Genomic DNA, 20,414 nt, shown 5'->3' with positions numbered 1-20,414 from the left:
TGTATAGTTGTCTTGTTATAGTAACTTCAAAATTTTCAATTGATGTGACTGTCTTGGATTTTTTTTTAAATTAGGAGCTTTGAATTTGTGTCCTTTCAGAATTAAAAAAGAAGCAAGTGAAGAAGTGGATTCAGAAGATGACTGTGCTAGATACATTACAACTATAGAAAAGATCTGTACATTCTTGTAATGCCTGACTTTACCACCACTTGCATGCTGTCCCTACAGGTCTCCTGGCAGTTAATTCTCATGACTTCCAGTGATTTTATCTGTTGGTATTGGCTGATTGTCGTAGTTCAGTGACAGTGCCTGACACTGAACACAAATCAAGTGCTTCTCAAGGATCTGAAGAGTTTTCAACACTCAAGTTCTTCACTCTGACATACGGCCCCTAACGTTTGTTGGCTCTGGCTATTTCTTTTGAAGTATTTTTCTATTGCTGCTGCACATTTAATTTTTCCTAAATTAATATAATTGGATTATAGCTATTACTTCCAGTGATTTTTATCTTATTTGAACAACAGATATTATTTGTTCAGTTCTGATTAGCATGAAAAGGAGACTTGTGTTTTCTGTGGCATTTGTTAACATAGATTGATTTGATGTAATGTCTTGATTTTATATAGTAACACAAGCAATTTATTTCTGGACATTCATTGCCTTAAAAGCTTTCAAAAATTGAATAGAATCTGGTCTTGGATCCTGAGGAGAGTAGAAACAAAGCACGTTAAATAGGTTTTATTGCAAGGAAGGGTTTATATGCAGTTCTTTCTAGCTCAGCAGGTTGTTCCGTTTGGTCTGACGTGCTTCAGACAGACCTTTGATCACTTTTTCTTGTGGACTGGCATAATTCTGTGTTAATGTTACTGGGGGTTTCCTGATTACTTTAGTTGGATCAGTGAAGGGGTCTGGTATTTTCATCGTTAACATGAGGAAGACATTCTTGGCTTCTTAATAATTAATTCTTAAATCCTTTATGGGGAGGTCGTATCCCATCCTCCATCATTTACCCCCTTACATTTCTGTGCTATTACAGCAGAACTCTTCATGTGCCCCATTACATTCCTGTGGTGCAAGCCTTCTCAATGAGAAAGCTTTAAAAACTGATTAATCTCACAGGAAAGGATTTACTAAATCATCTGAAAGATGTTTCACTTGGAGTATAAAGTAGGAGACCATCCTTCTTGTATCTTAATTGGTTTTTGTAACAAAGTCATTTTGTCTCCTTTGCAGACAACTTCAGCAACAGCAAGCAGAACTTGAAGTACATCAAAGAGATGGGCTGTCATCCTATGACTTATCTCAGGTGACATTTCTCAAGTATATTTTTGTGCCTCTGATCTTGTAAAATGTAAAGCAATGGCAGATTTCAGTAAAATTAAAAATACATTGTGAATGTTCCCGAATTCCTTTTTGTCAGATGTGACAGAGGGAATTACCTTCCTCTGTGTATCTCAACAGGTGCCTGTTCCAAGTATACCAGCTAACGTTCACGAGGGTGGGAAGTCTGTGGAAAAGCCTGACGCTATCTTCTCCCAAGAGAGAGATCCTCGATTTGCTGAGATGTTCGCTGGAATAACTGCTTGTAAGTGAATGCCTCTGATGTTTAATTTTTAATACTGTGTTAAGCTTGGTTACATTACGTGGAGCAGACCTTCGAGAGAATGAAGAAAAAGTACAACGTGACAGAGAAATTTCCAAGCAACATCAGTGTTCAGGATGTTTCCTATAATTTGATATTTCCTTTATTTGATATTTCCCCTAAAGATGATGAGGACTAAATTCAAGGAGGAGAGGACAGCTTTCATGTCAGCAGAGCTACCTATTTTTGATTCTCTTTTCATTTCACAGGAGCACCTTAAGGCAGTGTTCGTAGATACCAAAAATACTGAGCAGGACATGCCATTTCTAAGTAGAGCAGGTGTGAGTTCGTCTCTCTGAATAGGCATGGATTAAGAACCTTGAGGTGTAGTCTTAAGAGAGGCCTGCACTTTTTTGTCAAGTCACCAGCTTTTGCACTGATGCTTTCAGAGGCATATGCTGCCTTGAAGTGTGGTGATACACTTGTTTTCTAGTCAGTTGTGGCATCTCCAGTCGCGTTACCTGTTGGTGAGTCTCTGCTCTTTTCCCCACAGCTTTTGAACTTGTTGCCAAGTTCTGATAAGAGTGATAGGAGTCTCAGATCGGTATGTTCTTCTGTATTTTGTGAAAATTACTGTGAGGACAGGGTCCTTATTGAGTGCCCTTTCCAGAGGATTTCCCAGCCCTGTTCCAAGAGGCAGCAGCCAACTTGCCAGTCAGACAGAGGTAGCTGGCTCAAACCAGCCCCAACCTGTGCTGCCTCTTGCCCTAACAGACAGAAATCATCGAGAAGACTGGCAGCTGAAGGGGTCATCTGAAATATATCTGTAGGAAACCGGACTCATTAATTCCAGTGCTCGTGGAAGACCTCGTTAGTTGTTTATTGTTCTTAACTGTCCTCTCTGAAAAAGAGAAGTTTTTACATTTGTTTTAAATAAATCAATGTGCAAGTGTCGTGCAGTGCATGAAGGAAACGACCCACAGGGTCTGACTCCAGGGGTGCTGGGAGGTGACCTCACTGCGTTGGTTTCTTATGTCTGGCTTGGCCTTTTCAAATGAAGACAGCATTGTAACTGCAGGATAGACTTTATCCTCTGTCGTCCTGTTGCTAGGACCTCTCTGTTATTCCTGTTTATCCTTGTGCATCTACTCTAACAGTGAAGTCAACAGCTGAGGCCATAAAAAAGGTCCATTAAAAGGTAGCAAGACTCCAGTCTTAAACACCAGAATATGTTTTTCCAAGCAAGAACATCTTGCTTTTTGGCTGCCTTATTGACTCTTTTTCAGACAGCTCTCAACTGTTTGTGGCGAGGGGTTAGGGTTAAGGGTCTAGCAAGCTGTGAGGTAGCTGGGAGGTTATGTTCGTGGAAATGCCATTTCTCTTTTCATTCTTATCAATTTACAGGCTATGCTTTTTTTGGGACATTCGCGCTGTCTGAATTTCTCATGGGAGCTGTGATCAAGGTCTTCCCTGAATGATAAAAAGAGATGGTGCACAGTTAGAGATGAGATATGCTGTCCAAAACCAATATTGACAAACCTGCATGCTGCCTGCAAGACATTTGCATTATGTTGATACCCAGTCTCATTCTCTGCTCTGTTCTGTAAAAATACAGGTTTTACATAGGGAGATTGTGGCCGTGGTTGCATGCAGTGGCCACACATAGTTAAAAAGCAAAATCGAGGGGAGGAAACCTGGCTTCACCAAGTCATGCAAGTGCCTTGAAGCACAGGATGATGTGGTTCTTACAGAGATCTTCGTTCTATGGGCAGAAACACTGGTCCTGCCGGGAGAAGGGCAAATCATTGACAAGTGCAGTGTTGGGGTTTAGAGAGAAATGTGTCTACGGATGCAGGTAAAACACCAAAAGAAAATAGGTTTTCAGTGCTGTACCAAAGGTGAGAGCAGAGAAGTAGTCCGTAAAGTCCTGAGTGGGAATACAGCTGGGAGAGATGTGAGCCAGATTCAGAGGCTAAAGAGCATTTCATACAACTCAGGAAAGAGATTTTAAGGCCAATTTTGCTGCTTGTGATTAGTTTAGCCATCCCCTTAGTCTTTGCCTCATCCTGTGGCACAGACCCTGGCAGCTGCCATGGCAACTCTGCTCCACTTGAGGAATTCCAGTTCATTTAGGGCGCTCTCAATTTTGCTGGGGAGTTGTTCTCAAATATCAAAGTACCCGCAGGATTTTGGCTTCCAACCCTGAGAGTCTGGTGTTCCTGTAAAGGGTGGCCTTGGAAAATGGGGTATCTCATGCAAGAATGACATTACTGCAGAAAAAGGAAAAATCATCTGTCCTTAGAGCTATCCCAACCCATTCTCAATTCTTCCTACTACATAGGCAACCTTCTCTAGACCTTGTCCCCATTTCTCCTTGTTGTTGTTTTTTTTTTTAATATGAGACCATAGGTTTGCAGCCCAGACTTGATGTCTGTGCTGGGCAATATGTAGCCAGTGAGGAATTTCTAAAAAATTGTACATCACAGAGGAAAAGCAGTGACAGCTTGCATCCATGGCATGGGCACCCCTTCTCCGAGGCTCCTGTGAGGTAATTTGAGGTGACTTTTTTCTTTGGGAAAGCCAACTTTGATTCTTGTTGGGAATACATGGCTATTAGGAACATATAACCATGTGCTAGGTAACAGAAGAGCTGCTGTGTGCTGGAGGCATTTGCTGAGCCACACTCACAAGGTCTCTTAAAGCAAGGGAAAACTAAAAATAATTTTATTACTTGTGAGTTGAGTGGCTTTGTGTCCAGGAGAGTATCTGGGGAAATGAGTGGGAATCTGAAAAGAGCACAGGGGGAAATGAGGAGGCAGATTTGATTTCTAGGCCTGTCTGAGGTGCATAGCAACAGATGATTGCAAAGCCATCAGTGAGTTGTGGGGCGTTTTGTGCTTGGACTTGGTAAGGGAAAATGGGTAAAGTGAATAAATGGTGGTGGAGCAGACCTTTAAATTATTTTAAGAACAGTAGTAGTAGTGAGGTTTCCCTGGGCTTTGGAATAATCCAGTGCCAGAAAATTAAATTAAGAGACCAAATGACACTGTTCACCCAATCTCATTTCATTCAATTAGACATTGTTCTCCAGTTGCCACATTAAGAGTAGACTATAAAAGTTAATGGCACCTCTGTGTGTGTGTTATTCACTACACTAGCCTATCTTACACCCCACTGGGATGCTTGCATCCTGTTTCATGGCTCCCTTAAGGCTCATATAGGACAGCGAAATCCATGAGACACCAGTGTTTTGCCTTGCCACGGCTCAGGTATGCAAGTCTTGCAGACACTCAGAAACAAAGTGCCTCCAGCCACCTGTGAGAATGAAATGCAGGCAGGGCCTGCAGGATCACCTGGGTTTGCTGGGGTTCACCCCGAGATCTGTGGGCATGCCAGCAGGCTGCCTGGGACGGTCCTGGAGGGAAGCAGGCTGTCAGCTGGTCAGGACAGGGGCTCTTGGACACCATTCCTTGGGATGTTTAACCCAGTGTCGCGTGGGCCCTCAGCTGCTACCTCAGTGCAAAGAGGCTGCAGTAACAGCAGCAGCTTCTTCTGGAGCCAGAAATGCACCCTCGGCTGAGGCCATCCCCAGGTAGACCACTGAGGTGCATGTGAATCAGGCCAGGATAGTTTCATGTGACATTCCTCCACCCCCCTGGGCAGACTCCCATCTTTTTTCCAGAAAACCTTTGTTCCCCTTTCCAGTCTGTAGCTGGTCTCTGCACCCATCAGTCCCTGCCTCAGCTGCAGGGCACGTACCAGTGTCTGGTTCCATGCAAACAATAGCATTAATGAGCTGCATCCTGGGAAGAGGGTATGGAGTAGACACAAACCAGCTGTGCCTCTAGTTTCATACTAAATTGTCATATAGCCCTTTTGTGTTGCTCCTAATATGTTCCACAGGGCTTCTTCATAAAGCTTTAAGAAGGAAAGAACAATCCCTGCTGTGTAGGCACGCTGCGATTTTCATTAAATAATTTTGCCTTTGTTTTCTCCTCCCCTAAACTTTTCTCTTTCTGTGATTTGTTTTTCTTTTGTAGCAGATAAAAAAATGATGGCCTCAGCATCCACAGCAGGAAACCAGCAGCTTTACTCGCAGGGAAGCCCATTTCAGCCAGGACATTCGGGAAAGACTTTCAGGTACCGTAGTCCTGATCCTGAATGTATCAGCTTCTGTCTGCTAGTGGGGGGCTGCTCCCCTTCCCTCTAGTGGAAACAAAACTGACCTATGACTTTCTTTATGTGAACGAACTTTATTTTGTATACACGTCACTCCTACTTGATGTCTCAGCACTTGGGCTAGGCTTACAGACTGAAATGATTTGGATATCTCTGTTAAAAATAGTGGCTGGTAAGTCGATATTTGTTGTTGTGATGATGTAAGTGGAAGAAAGCTAAGAAGGAGCAACAAATCGTGAAGGGAAACAAATCTGAGGGCCTGCTCAGAAATCTCAGAAGCATTCAGCCAAGCTGGGAAGGTGCAGAGATTTGTTTTGCACCTACAGCTGTCAGTACTCCTGCAGGGTGCCTTGGAGGACATCAGTGTGGACACCTCACTGGAGGGAACAAGGGAATGCTTGATCCATAGACTCCTTGGTGAGGGCTGGGACACAGGCATGAACAGTTTTCTAAGGGAGCTTCCCAGTACACATAAGGTGGTGATCTGGCATTTTCTGAGGCATTTTTTAGTTACTCAGAGTGCACGGTCATTGCCTACCAGCTGATAATACAGTTCGGGCTAATTTGAAGTTTTAAGAGTTTGCAAGCCTTTCCAGTCTCTTTTTGATGATATTTACCTTACTGCTTTTCTTGTCATCATTCTGGGACCGTGATACTGAATTTTCATTCTCCTGTTTTAGACTGACCAATGTTCTGAAAGGAACAGCCACGCAGAGGCTGTCACTTCCAGGAATTAGAAAGCATCTGCAAACGATAATTTTATTTAAACCAATGTGTTCTTAAAGTTATAATTGCTAATAATCTCCGTGGGGAGAAATAAAATCCCCGTGCGTGTGTTTTGTCAAATTAAAACCAAGAACAACGGGGGGGGGATATGACAGTAAATTAAAATGTATTTTAATTGGATATTGTATATTACTGGATAATTGATTTGCCATCTTGGGGTTTGGTGTGTGCCTTATTTGTTTCATTTGTTAATTCCTGATGTTTGACTATAGCTTTTTTCCTACTGCTGTTGTATTACATGACGTTATGATACGATCTGCCAGCATTTCCACCCTCCATGAGCTGTCCTCCCTGAATGCTCTCCAGGCTGGTCCATTCGGTTACTGAGCCTGCGCAGGCTTTAGGCACTATTTTGCAGACTCCTGATTTCAAAGTAAATATTGCAGGTGCAGCCCAGGCCCCCTGGACGATGGGATGTGCCAGTCCAGCTGGGGAGGTGTTGGCAGCAGGGCCACCTCTCCCCAGCAGCTGCTGTGTGCTGCTGAGTTCAGCCAAGTTTAGATGGACTGTCTGGTCCACATGTCCCGCTTTGGAGACTCTGGCAGTAAAAAATGAAAATAAAAATAAAAAGAAGAAACCTAAAAGAAAAACCAGAAGGCAAACTCTCCAAGGCATTTCTAAACATGCACTTTGCTTTTCAGCAGCTTAAGAAAGACAGAATAACAACTCCTGTATTCAAATGCGTGCCACGTTTTGCTTAGCACTCTGGGAGGGATTTTGTCAGTCTTCTCAGAGGATTCAGTTCCTGCATCCTCTCTGCTCAGCCTTGTTTACTTCTCCCAATCTGCTCTCTTCCTGCTCTGTGAAATGATTGTGAGAACAGACAATAGGGAAGAGACTGGAGAAAAGAGCAAGCTTTTTCAAATGCACAAAAGCATTTTTATATGTTGTATCTTCATCTTTATTAATCTGTATATTTATATATTACATCTAAAATAATTCATATATCTTTTAATATATAGAAAACATATAAAGACACATTCACAGGGTGTGGTTATATAGATTCAGTTGTTTAAGACTTCCATGAGAATAAAACTAAAGTGAAGCAGTCCTTCATAAAATTTTCCTTCTAATTAGGAATTTATGAGAAATGTCTCTGTAGTGAAATTCAGTTTTGTTTTATTTTTTTTACTTCCAAAGCTACTACATTAGTTTAAATTTTTATCTTGATTATTCTTTTGCCTGGGAATATAACTGCATGCTCTTTTTTTTAGCATCAGTTGGTGAAAATAGGAATTAAAAGTTCGAATTTTTAATGTGTAACACACACTTCTTTATTTCCCAGACAGGAAACAAAGAAAGAAGTACTTACAAGTATCATCTTTTTGTGCATCTTCATTTAGGGTGGCATTTAAGCAAATGCATTAATAGTGACAACTTCAAGCACAAATTTAAAATTAAGTGCCTGCTTGAGTACTCTCTGCAAACAGGTTTTTAATGTATTAAATACTAAACTAGTATGGAGAGAAATGTTTAAGCACTGTGTGTTAGACTGATTTTATTCTTGCAAGCCCTTTCAAAGAGAAGTGTAATTCAAGATAATTTTACCTTTCGTGTCTGCTTGAACTGACATTTTAGAATGCCAGTATGTTTTATAGTTTTGTGGTGGTTTCAAGTTATTTTTTATTAAGACAGATTAAACAATTAGTTTTAAGGAGATTATAAAAATTTCCATGTCTGGAATACTATTCGTGCATCAAGAATACATCCTACAAACGCTGCACTGTTTCTGTTCCCTCAGTTCCTCTGTGGTACACGTGCCCGGTGTGAACGACATCCAGTCGTCTTCATCGACAGGCCAGAATCTGACACAGATATCTCGCCAGCTGAATCAGAGTCAGGTTGCCTGGACAGGAAATCGCCCGCCATTTCCAGGACAGGTATTGATTAAAGGTGGTTTATTTTCACGGTCACTAGAGCTTTGCAATCTCTGTGCTTTTTACAGAAGAGTTGGTAAGCCCCATTCATAATGTGATTAAATGTGCTTCGTCCTTATCATTTGTGGTTGGAGAGAAATCTGTTCCCCCACTGACGTTCCTTGGCAGGTTACAATAATTTGAGAGAGCTGCCCGATGCGTAACTGCATTTAGTTTATAATCATGTTCATCGTAGTGGCAGTCACTACTCTGACACAAGCCCAATGGAAGGTCTTGGTCCTGCACTGATTTTTAAATGTGCACTGAATGAAAAGGAAGAGGAGAGCTGTTATGCTTTAGTATTAAGCCCATGCATTGACTCTTTCTTGGGCACTCATCAATGTTACCCACAGTCAGCAAGGTTATCAGAAAGGGGCACATACAAATCCAGGCATGAATTCACAGCAGAGGCTGCTCTGCCCCTCCGTTAGCACTGCCTGGTGTAGCTCACACTGTGTCGTGTGCTGGAGGAAGCAGCACATCCCTCCATCAGATGCCCTGCGCTTGACAGCGTTAGCCCAGAAATCACCGCTTGCTCTGTGCAGCAATAAAGAACAGTTTTGAAACTGTTAAAGACAAATATGAAATAATCATGTTTGTTCTATCATTGATGCTGCTCTTAATCACCCTTGACTTCCCATTGTTCCGTAGGCTAGAATGGCATGTTGGGGTGGGCATGATACAGTTTTTCAGTAACTGAATTGTTTCCACATTAATCACTTATGCTCCCCAGCCCGCAGTGTGCTGTGGTTATTCTGTCATTTAATGAGATCCAGTCTTTCTTTTTTCATGATATGGTGGATGCTAAAAATGAGTTAAAAAAAAAATTGCTCATCGCTCTTACTGTCCAAATTTTGTCCAAGTCAACAGTTTATATGTGAGTGTAGAGAAATTGGAATTCATTCATTCATTTTACATAAAGTAAAATAGAGGTAAGCCTTGTAGAAGTGACATGTCATACTCTCACTGTCATTGTGGAAACCTTTAGAAATCCATGATTTCCTAGCTTGGAGCTGAGCTGAAGACTTAGTAGCATCTTCCCCATGTTACATGCCTGTTGGGATCTGTTTTCCTCCCCCAGCTCCGCTGCGTTTGTCCAAGAGAATCATTTCACTGGAGTGCGCTGGTTGGCAGTAACGGTGCATGTCGTTAAAAGTATCCGGAGATGTAACCACCTTTAATTTCTGTTTGTGGAACTGGGTGGGCAGTGAGTTTTCCTTGGACCTGCTGGATTTGTTCATAATGCAGGAAATGGTTGATAAGCAGATTCTGTCGGTAGCATTGAAGGCTGCTGTAGCACGTGATTTTGGATGAGACGCTTCACCTCCCTTAGTCTCAGTGTACGTTACGTGTTGTGTGTGTCTCAAAGCAGTCTTGCAGTGTTTAATCATTTGTGTAACATTCTTGGAGATCCTCTGACGCAGCCATTATGTAGATGAAAATGACAGCAAGTTTGTTTTTAATACCCTTGAATTAACTCAGCTGGCCAGTTAAAGCAAGGCTTCCCTCCTCCCAGGGCTGGTGATTCACGTTCCCTCCCAAGCCTTTTACAAGGCAAAATAACTTTGCTGCCTGTATTACTTAGGCAGGGAGAGAAAGCATCTAATTAGCTTTGAAACTTCTTTTACCATTTACCCCCAAGCACTGGAGGCTCTGGTCAGCTGAGAACTGCATATATTCTGCAAGACATTCAGATAACCGTGATTTTACTGTGGAAAAAACAAAACACCTGGCAGATAAAGGTGAATTCTTTATACCTGTTCAGTTTGAGATTAATCCTTGTAATAGACGTGAAGGAAATAATGTATTTCCAAATAGCTCTGATACTGAGTACATATGAATTAATCAGCAAGAGAGCTGTAATGTTGGTATTTATAGTCTGTTGTGTTCCTTATGCAGCAATAAGTTGTCTTTGACAGAGATGAAATACGGCTGAGACAGGAATAACGTGCCTGTTCGCATCTGCAGAATTTATTTAGTCGTTACTTTGTTAAAAAGTGAGTCTGCTGTGCTGTTTCTCAACAATACAACTATTTTTTTTTCTTTTACCCCTTATTCCTCAGCAAATTCCATCTCAGTCTGGCAAGGCTCAGTCCTCTCCCTTTGGGATTGGAACAAGTCACACCTACCCAGCCGATCCCTCGTCGTACAGCCCCCTTTCCAGCCCAGCCACCTCTTCTCCGAGTGGGAATGCCTACTCCAGCCTAGCAAACCGAAGTGCAGGGTTTGGTAAGTTTTAAATGACGGTACACAGAAATGCACATAAAAATGAAACTCTCCAGTGTTAACTTCATTAAAAATCCTCCAGCCTTTTATTTTGGTGGATTGGTTGGGAAGCCCAGGGGCTGAAAGGGTTGTGCTTTCTCCCATTGAGCAGGGTGGACTGAGGTGACCTGTTCCCTCCGTGCTGTGTCTCCTCCACATCCAGCACACTTCAGAATATTGAGGCATTTTATAGCATGAGGGCTTTTTTTTTCTTTTTCTTCCAGTAAAGGTGTAATGAAAGATTCAAAAGTTCCTTACATCCCTAGCACACGTCCTCCCAAATTGTGGCCAGCAGGTTCAATTTCTTTTCACTTCTCAGGAGAACACTTAAATGGTGCAAATTTACATTCTCGTCATTTTTCAACTTCCCTGACTGCGTGCTGGTGTCCTCTTGCCCAGAGATGGCGTGTTGGAATTTGGCTGAAAACAGGGGTTTTTTGCACACGCACTGCTGCTAACCTAATCAGAGTAGGTGCCGTGTTTTGAAATGGTTATCTTTTCCTATTGCGTGCCAATTTAGTGGCTTTCAGACCGTGACCCAGTGGATGACCCCTTGGTAAGTTTTCCACACTTCACTGGCAGAATAATATTAAAGAGTGAAAAGATTATTAAACCATCAGTGATAAATACACATGGAGTCCATAAAAGATGTTGCTGGCTGATAAAAATGTCCAGCTCCCAAAAGCATAGGTAGAATTGTGCTAAAGTGTGTTTTCTCTTATCCCTTGAGAATAAAAGGGGCGCATTTCTGTGGCAGATCGGCCTCCCGGAGCACAGACCTGCCTAGAAGCAGCGCATTGAAAGGGAGCCCTTCCCACAGAGCTTATTCATGCCTCCATTTCCATTTTCAGCAGGCTTTGTACATTTGTTTATGAGACAGCCTTGCATTTCAGGCCTAAGCTACTTGGCAAGAACCCTTTCACCTAATGAGAAACATTTCCTGACCTACATCAGTTTGGATACTATTAATAACACAGCCTTCACGGAGACGAACGGCTTGAACCTCCGGCTGGCAGTAACTGCTTTGCTGAAAAGAACCATCATTTGCCTCACTGAGTTCGTTTCAATGCATTGTTCTGAGAATTAAACAAAACAAACCAAAAAAAACCCCTTGCAGCAGTCTTTTAAAGGGTAACTTCGACGAATTTTGTTTTGGCCCATGGAATGGCTGCAGGGTTTCTGAGTCAGCCGAGTTATTGGATGTGGTAATGTCAGTAAGGGAAGAGCTGTAATTATCTGCTTCAGATGTGATAGAAACACATCACTGCTGCCTGTTTACTTCCCTGTAAAGTGTTCACTTTATCTACTTTGCATGATTTAGGTGCTAGTCGAAAGGACTGGATTAAGCACGTGTTTCTGTATTTTCGGCAGCCATGACTAGGAGTGGTGACTGATTTGACATGACCAGGTCTGTCTGTCAGGGACCTGGCATAGCACACGTGTGGAAGTTTGGCACAGGAAATTTGGCATCCTTGGCAGAGGGTGCTGATAATCTGGTGGGAACCAGATGCACCCAGCTTGATTCTCTGCAGTGAGGGGAAAATAGGCAAAAATAGTAGGAGTAGTTGTATAGAAAGAAAAAAAACAAGAAAAAGAAAAAGGAGGAGAAAATGTTTGGGGAAAAAAGCATAAACCTAGTGGCAAGCTTTCTAAAATACTGATTCTTAGAAGGAGACATTGTAAATAATTGAATGAAAATTTTCCAAAACTTTTATACGTCTGGGACCAGTCTCTAGAAATGCGGGGTAAAATGAGTCCGGTTTAAGTGTGAGCTGTGGCTGTATTCGTGGAAAGCGTATGTGTTAAAGGTGACCAAATTAATGTGTGTGGCATCGTGTTTTCTCTTGATAGACTATTTAAAAGAAATCCATTTCCCTGAAATCATTATTATAAGCATATTTACCATATGAGCTTGCTATTGGCACTACTCTGTGAAATTTAAATGGCCTCAGACATTTGAGAAACCATCACCACATGAACAGGATAATCATTTGCTATAAGCTGCATGTTAAGTAAATAATTTTGCAGCTGTAATGTTGGAGGACAAGATAGTCCAGCAAACAACACTTTGCATTTAATACAGCAATGACGCCTACATTTAACACAGCAAGGCTGTTGTGTGTTGATCTTACTGGGGCCAGGTGTCGCCTGGGGTCTTTATTCTAAGTCTTATTTGCAAACACGGGCATTGGATGAAGCCTCAAAAGCAGGCAGGTGTTTGGAAGGAGCTGCTCTCTGACTTCTCCCCTTTCCCCCCTGGGCAGCTGAAGGTGGCCAGAGCAGCGGGCAGTTCCAGGGGAGACCTTCTGAAGTCTGGTCCCAGTGGCAGAGCCAGCATCACAACCAGCAAAGCGGTGACCAGCACTCGCACCCGCAGCCCAGTCAGACCGAGGTGTTCCAGGTGAGCAGAGTTCAGCGAGCCCCAGGTCCCTCTGACAACCTCTCAGTTGCTGCTGGGTGCAGAACCGTGACCCTCGATGCTGGCAGGGCTTGGAGCAGTTACCCCTTGCTGTGTGCTGCTGTGGGTTTGCACTGCTGTTGCATTAGCTACAACTAAGACGGTTTTGTTTTCTGCTGAAGAACAGCATCTTTGCTGATTTGAAGTGCTATTTCCCCTCTTTTTTGCACCCTGTGTTTAAGACTTGCGCGTTTTGCAGGGAAGCCATGAAATAGCCCCAAGTAGAGTTTCTTATCCTGGTGCTGGCCTCTAAAATCCCAGTCAAATCCAATTAGTCATCAGTGCAATTCTCTTTGATAACTCAAGCAGGAAAGGAGTCTGATACTGCATAGAAGATCCTGGCCAATAATTTTTTTAAGGTTAAACCATGTCAGTATCTGCTAAACAATCCTCCTCAACTACCTGATTTTACAGTATTATCATTTTGGGCCTTCCCTACAGATGGAGTGGGACTTTATAAGGTAACTAATAAGGTCTCTGTCCTTGTATAATTTGTTTTGAAATTGGATCTAGAAGACAGTGTGCAACAAAACAATGCAGATAGATGCAGAAAAGGCAGTTCAAGCCCCAAGCAAGGTTTAGAAGTGGGGGATCTCATTATCTTTTAGAAAGTAGATTCACCTGCAAGACCAGGCTCATGCTCAGTTGATCACAGGAACGCTGCAGAGGAGACGTCAGCCTGAAAATACTTCTGTGTGAATGAACCATTGCTTCACTTGGGAACAAATAACATCACTACATCTGGAATAACTGCCTGTCTGTGTGCTCTTACCCCATGGCCCAGGCAAGGTTAATCTGTTGTATCTCTCTCTGTAAGCAAAGTTTAATTGCTTTGCATGGATGTTAACCCAGAAGCATATTCAGGGTAATTCCAGTGGAGCTGATGAACTACACTGCTGGGTCTGTACCTGAGGAGATCTCGCCTCAGAGGCCACAGCAGCAGAAAGGCCTTCAGAGATGGAAATTAAAACAGGCAGGGCAGCTACAACTTCCTCTTGGCTGGGGAGGAATGTGGGAAAACATAAAATAAGTGCAAGTTCTGGTTAGAACATGAATGCTGACCCTGGCAGCTGAGACACTGCCAGATAAGTTCACAGCCTCTTTCACCACCATTGACAGGGATGCTACGGAGACCTCAGATGGATTTTAATCTGTCTGTGTTTTGGGGTACCTTCTCAGTACACAGCAGCTTTCAGTAGTTATTCCTTTACAGAGCAGATCCTGTGAGCTCTCTTATTTGCTCTTTAGGTTTTGTTTTATTGTAAGGATAATGAGCCATCCCTGGCAAAACTTGGCCTTGCAGTACGAGCTTATTATTGTAAGGACTGACAGGAAGAGCAAGCATAAACTCTGGTTTTCTCAGCAAGGGATATCTTTTCCCTGTGGCTTTGGTCTCCAGCTGAGAGGAAAGTTGAGTGTTTTTTTGAAGCCTCCTGCAGGTACCTGACTTGGCTCAAGACACATGGGAGCTATTACCATGAAACCCCATTTCTCCTGAGAAGCCCCTGCTATTTCCTCTGCCTTTGTACATGCCTGAAGGCTGCTTGGGCATCTTTTTAGTTGGGGTGGATGTCCAGTCTTCAGTGTTCCTCAGAGGACAAAGAGCAGTCATATGTTCACTTAGAGTGTTGGTTAAAGCATCACCCCAGACCCATGCTTACACAGCAGGAGCTCCTTTCTGTAGGGTGAAGGTGTATGAGATGTTGAATATATAAATAACTGAATATATTTATAATTTCCCATATAATGAAGCCAGAGAGTTTGCTTCTCTCCATATGTACCTACTCATCCAAAGGGGAGCTGTTTCAGCCTGGGAAGAGCACGGGGCAGCTCAAATGTCCCTTATTCAGAGGAGCAATACAAAACCTCTGCCCTGCCAAAGTCCCACTTCCCCTTCAGAAATGCTCTGGCAAAACATAAGTAGCACATAACCCTTAGCCCAGCACGCTGCCCAGGTCTGGTTTTCACCTGATTTATCTAACCTTTGGCCTTCTCTGGTTTCACACTGAGAAGATGAACAGGAGGCAGATTGTGTCTGGATAACACGTCATTTTTCCTTATCACGCAGGACATGCTGCCGATGCCGGGGGATCCAACGCAGGGTACTGGCAATTACAACATTGAAGATTTTGCTGACCTGGGCATGTTTCCACCTTTTTCTGAGTAGCTTGCGAAGCAGAAATGGAAGTTCTTCTCCAAGGCCATTTCAGTGTAATTTTAGCTCTGCTTTCTCTGTGTTGCATTTCTGTAGAAGCTACTAAACCAGCAGACACATTTCTCATGTTTCAGATAGTGGTGTAGGGCTTGCTCTCTCCTCCTTGGGGTGCACCAGTGCCAACAGAGGAGCTCCAGCACTTGTTAGTGTTCATTGACAGCTCCATTTTTTTATTATTTTATTGTCATCTACCTCAGAGATGAAAACCTTCGCTTGATTTAAAAAAAAATCTCTGAGTCTTAAATATTTGAATGTGAATGATACCTAATATTTCGTTTGAATGGTAATTTTTAAATAGATAATGAAGTAACAAAGACTAACAGAGAAGAGGTAAGGTAATGTCTTGTTACAGTGCCTACCACTTGATTTCGATGCCTTGCTTTAAGCTTAAGTTCCTGGAAGCAGACATAATATTCTGTTTTCTTTGAATCTTGTAGTTTTTAGGTCCCTTTAAATGTGAGATTAAGCAACATAATGTAGGCCTCTCTCACCAGAAGATTCAGCTCCGCCTTTTCTAACTTAAACTTGAATGTGTGTACATTTTGGTACTTTATGTATATCTTGTGCTGTTTGAAGTGTATTCCTGTACTGGTTTCTTTTGCCTTTACAAAGGGTCCATTCTGGAGTGTACTGAAAAGGTTGACGATATATGTGGAGGATTTCGATACCGTGGGAGTCTCCATCACTTCACATAGGTGTTCTTACTTTTAATTCAGGTGGTTCTCTGTTCAGAACAAACATTTACTTACATAAGCTATTAGTCTGTTTTTGCACTGAATTGAGGCCTATAACTCTGTACATTTCTCACTGGCTGCTTTAATTTTTATCGTTCTTGCTTTCCCAAAAATATTGCCTCGTAAGAAATGACTGTAAACGCATCAAGATTGCATTTTCTATATTCGCTGCTTTTCCTTTCTGTGAAGTAATTTTTTATACTGTGAAACCTCACATTTTAACAGTGCAAGGTGGTGGCCTATTACTAGGAAATCATTCAAGCTCATTTGCTGCAAGCAGTGAGATGGTTTTGTAGTGTATAGTTTTTTTAGAGTGAGTTGGTAATAGATATTAATTGGACTGTTGTCCACTGCGTACACAGTGATAACTTGAATTTTTGCTTGGATTCCCAGGCAGTCACTTCTGTTAAACCCTGTTAACCCTATTCTGTTAAATACGGGATTTTCAGCTTACCAAGTATGTTGAGGACTCTTGACTATTCTGAATGCTACATGCTTTTCCACAGAGGTAAGTTCATCACCTTTCTCTTGGGTGAGTCATCTGCCATATGTCTTCATCAGAAATGTGGTGTATAGTTTTTTATTCAGTATTTTATATGCATGATGAGTTACAGAGGTTGGGCTGTAAGGTCAGCATTTTTATCCAGATCATTTCTTCTGGGATGGGAGGAGAAGGAATCACTCGGAGAACAAGGAGCTCAGAGTTCCTGGGTGCAGGTTGCTCATAACCCTTGAGGTTGGAGACCTGGACGATCTCAATGTCCACAGCAATTCTTAGACCTCACAGCGCTGGGGTCTGCCTCCTCGTAGCTCCTCTTGAATTCTGGGTGCCTCTGATGGGAGGCACCATGCACATCGCTGTGTCCATCTTGTCAGGACAGTATCTTGAAAATGGGGCAGGGACTGTCCTGCACCAGCTCTGGCCATGCAGGTTTTATGCTGACGAGCAGTGCAGGCAGCTGGACTGCAGCGAACGTGACCCATGGATGCAGCTTTAACAGAGGCACACGGTGGTGTTCCCATCTGACCTTGCTTTCCCTGCCCTCTCCGGGAACAGCGTGTAGTTTTCAGCATCCAGAAAGAGTCCTTCCTACTGTTTCTCTCGCTAAATCTGGGACCAATCTCTTACCTATGTGCGAATGGGGCTAGGGAATTTTTTTTTTAGGGAATTTTTTTATATCTCTAGATGCAGTTACTGGAGAGGCCTCAGATCTCCTGGTCTGGACTTGTCTCACCAAAATCACGCTGAGAACAAACAAAAAACCCTCATATCTCTTCTCTCCCAGAGACTGGGAAAATACCTTCTTGGGTGAGCAAGCCATGCACTTACGCACTGTTCTTTTAAATACATGGATGTTTCTTCTCTTGAGCCCTCTCCCTTCCTGCTCACGCCGCTTGGACAAGCGACTGCTCACTGAATTGGACAGGCAAAGCTCTGCTGTGCCCCAGTGAAGTTCACTGATGTCTGTATAAGGTGCCTGGGTGCTGCGCTGGCCAAGTGAGGCCATCAGCACCTGTACAGCGGGACATGTTTTTGAAAGGGGCTCATCACGAGGGGAGAGCAGTAGATGAGCAGTTTATATCTCTGCACTGAAGACGCTCAACACGATAAGTCAGTTCTTCTAAAATTTTTAAGAATATTTCTCCATAAAGTGAAAAAATAATTTGAAAAATGCTGTTCCTATGTTTTACCCAGCGAACTGCTCAAAGTATATCTATAATTCACTTTTGTTCCTGAATTCAATCTAAAAATAAGGTTTTTAAAGTATTTTTTTCTCCTGTCATCAGCAGTGATAGCTTCCTCAGTGTGTCCTGGTTTTTATACGACTTAGAAGGCTTCTCGTGTACAGAATTTGGTTGTGCAGTTAGAAGTGCACTGTTAGCAGAACTTCAAGCACATCGTTGTTGTTACTCTTTAAATACAGTATTATATTTTTGAAGCCAATCAGAGCACGGCCTGCATCTCCCCTTGTAGACCACTCCTGCCTGTCTGCTTGGGAAAGGGGATGGCTACTCCGTGAAGGGGCAGTCGGGATAGCGCCAGGTTTGGGTTTTTCCTGTGAGCCGTTATCGCTCCCCGTTTCTGTTCTGCCCTCCCGAGCCAATGCTTTCTGCTTGGCTCACCCTTCACTGCCTCCCGTCCCGTTCCCGGCCATCCCATCTCTGTGGCGCCTTCCCATGGGAAGCCTTGGGTCGCCGTTCACGAGCCAGCGAGGAGGGAGCGCGTGAGGAGCTTAAAGCTTGGCAACTTGGTGCTTCTGAGCGAGCAAACGAGCAAATTGGGCATTCGCTACCGCTGCTGGGCATCCGCGCTGCCCTCGCCCTGTGCCGCCGTGTCCGTGGCTTTGCTCCTCTCAAACAGCCTCGGCCCAGGTCTTGAGGCCTAAACAAGCTGTGTAGCGTTGGCTGTGCTGTATCTTTTTGTCACGTGTTTCGTTACTAAAGCAGCTTACTTCTTCTGTAGCTGAGGTTATACAGTGCATTTGGAATGCTGACGTTTTTATTACGTGCCCTTGGTGTAGCTTTGCTGGTGCTTTGGCTGCTGGTTTCCAGAATTTCACAGGTGGTCGATTTCCTGTTTCTTTTGTGTTTTTTTAAGCTGGAAATAAAGCTGTGATTTCTGGTGAAACTGTGGGGTTTCTTGAAACTGAGTCCTTTGGGTTTTAAACTGATGGAGCAAGAAACTACAAACATTAATGGTCTGGGTGAGTTATTTCAATGAGTGGGCATGTAGACTGAGAAGATTTTAGATACTAAAATAGTTACATTCATTTACTCAGAGAAGCAATCCTGTTTAACGAGAGGGGCTCCATCGCATTCCTTGTTACAAGTGCTCCTGGCAGTACCTATGGTGACGCTTTAACCAGGTAGTTCCATTTGTAGCTTTGTTGCCTTTTTCTTTTCTTTTGAAGTACAGTATGAAACTGTAAATACTTCTCGCAGTACTGCCTTTTTAACTCTTAATTCCTTTTGGCACAGTGTTAAATAGTGTTGGATTTACCCAATTGCTATGACATATATTTTTATACATAGGTGTACTCTTTTTTCGAGAATAATACAGCCATTTTGTCATTAATGCCTTATCGGTGTCATACTGCTGTTGCTCTTTGTTTGCAAGGTATCGAGTGGACTAATTTCTAGTTCAGATATTTTCACTTTTCCTGGCAGTGCTCAAGTTTGGCTTCAGGTGATTTTTGCCAGAGTCCCATTTTTCACAGTTGTGAGCTGTGAAGAAGAGGAGAACGTGGGCTTGGGTTTGTTTCTGTTAATGGAGCAAAGAAAAGGTGATGGCATCTGACAGTCTGTGAAAGGTCAGTCTCTTCCTGCTCCAAACCAGAGAGCGTTTCATGGAACTGATGACTGTGGGCACTGATGACTTTGTGTAGATTAATGGTCTTTAAAAAAGAAAAAAAAAAGATAAAGCAACTCCAAAAATGGGCTTCTGTCATTGTTAGGCACTTGGTTACTTATCTGTTTAAACTCTTCATATTGATGTGAAATTGTGCTGTGGATAAAGTGTATTTTGTACTTCTGAATGTTCTATATTTATGACTAACAAGTACAGAATCAGTTGTGTGTATGTATAACTAATAACTGCCTTTTTAAATTTCATTAAAATAAAAACGTCATGAGCTGTTGTTAATTCCTGTCTTTCTGTAAATAAATAAGATATGCTGTTGGGAACCGCCAAGTAGGAAATAGCCCTGAACTACACGATTCGTGCCAAAAATCAGAAGATCAGGCATCGATCTTTGTCTTGGAAAGCTCCTCCTGTGCTGTGTGGTCATGGACGAGAAGTTCCCCTTTTATCCTTGTATAAAGAGTGTCCAGGGGGAGCGGGAGAGGAATGGGAGCTTGAGATCTGCACTTCTTTTAAGAGAAATTCCAGAAAAACATTCATTAAGGGCCCTGTTCTGCTGATGACACTGAGGTGTGTGAATCGGTATCTGTATTGCAGAGGGTTTCACTGGAGCACAATTGATTTAGAATTAATTCCTAGTCTGTGGCCATTTTCATGGGGTGGTAACACAGTGGTTCCTTTGTCCACCTTTTGGTCTCGTTGTTCAAAGTTAGGAAACACTTGTATCCTTCCCACAAACATTCTGGTGACCTTTTCAGACTTTCTTATGTAAAGTGCATTTGCCTTTCATGGTGGCAGTTCATTGTTTCTGTACTGTATTTCTTTGTCGACTTGACAGTTTGTGAGCAGGATTTACCTTGCTAATAAATCCACAAAGCCAATGACTGGGCCGCAGCGGGAGCTGAAGACGCTGTGCTC

The 20,414-nt window shown here is 42.8% G+C and overlaps 1 protein-coding gene across 1 annotated transcript in view; it reads left to right on the top strand.

Moving 5' to 3' along the window:
• The window catches only part of ARNT2 (aryl-hydrocarbon receptor nuclear translocator 2), a 39,109-nt gene extending 23,553 nt beyond the window's left edge, over positions 1 to 15,556 (top strand). Inside the window, exons 8-14 of the mRNA XM_010187469.1 lie at positions 1,234 to 1,306; positions 1,462 to 1,585; positions 5,623 to 5,722; positions 8,289 to 8,427; positions 10,527 to 10,692; positions 12,993 to 13,129; positions 15,255 to 15,556. Of these exons, the coding sequence (XP_010185771.1) occupies positions 1,234 to 1,306; positions 1,462 to 1,585; positions 5,623 to 5,722; positions 8,289 to 8,427; positions 10,527 to 10,692; positions 12,993 to 13,129; positions 15,255 to 15,353 (838 nt within the window). The 3' untranslated portion in view covers positions 15,354 to 15,556. The remainder of the gene's footprint in view (positions 1 to 1,233; positions 1,307 to 1,461; positions 1,586 to 5,622; positions 5,723 to 8,288; positions 8,428 to 10,526; positions 10,693 to 12,992; positions 13,130 to 15,254) is intronic.
• Positions 15,557 to 20,414: the final 4,858 nt, after the last annotated feature.

The sequence above is a fragment of the Mesitornis unicolor genome, unplaced genomic scaffold, assembly GCF_000695765.1.
Source record: "Mesitornis unicolor isolate BGI_N332 unplaced genomic scaffold, ASM69576v1 scaffold30076, whole genome shotgun sequence".
Classification (NCBI taxonomy): domain Eukaryota; kingdom Metazoa; phylum Chordata; class Aves; order Mesitornithiformes; family Mesitornithidae; genus Mesitornis; species Mesitornis unicolor.
The sequence above is the reverse complement of the archived record's forward strand: the minus strand, read 5'-3'. Positions and strand labels throughout refer to the sequence as shown.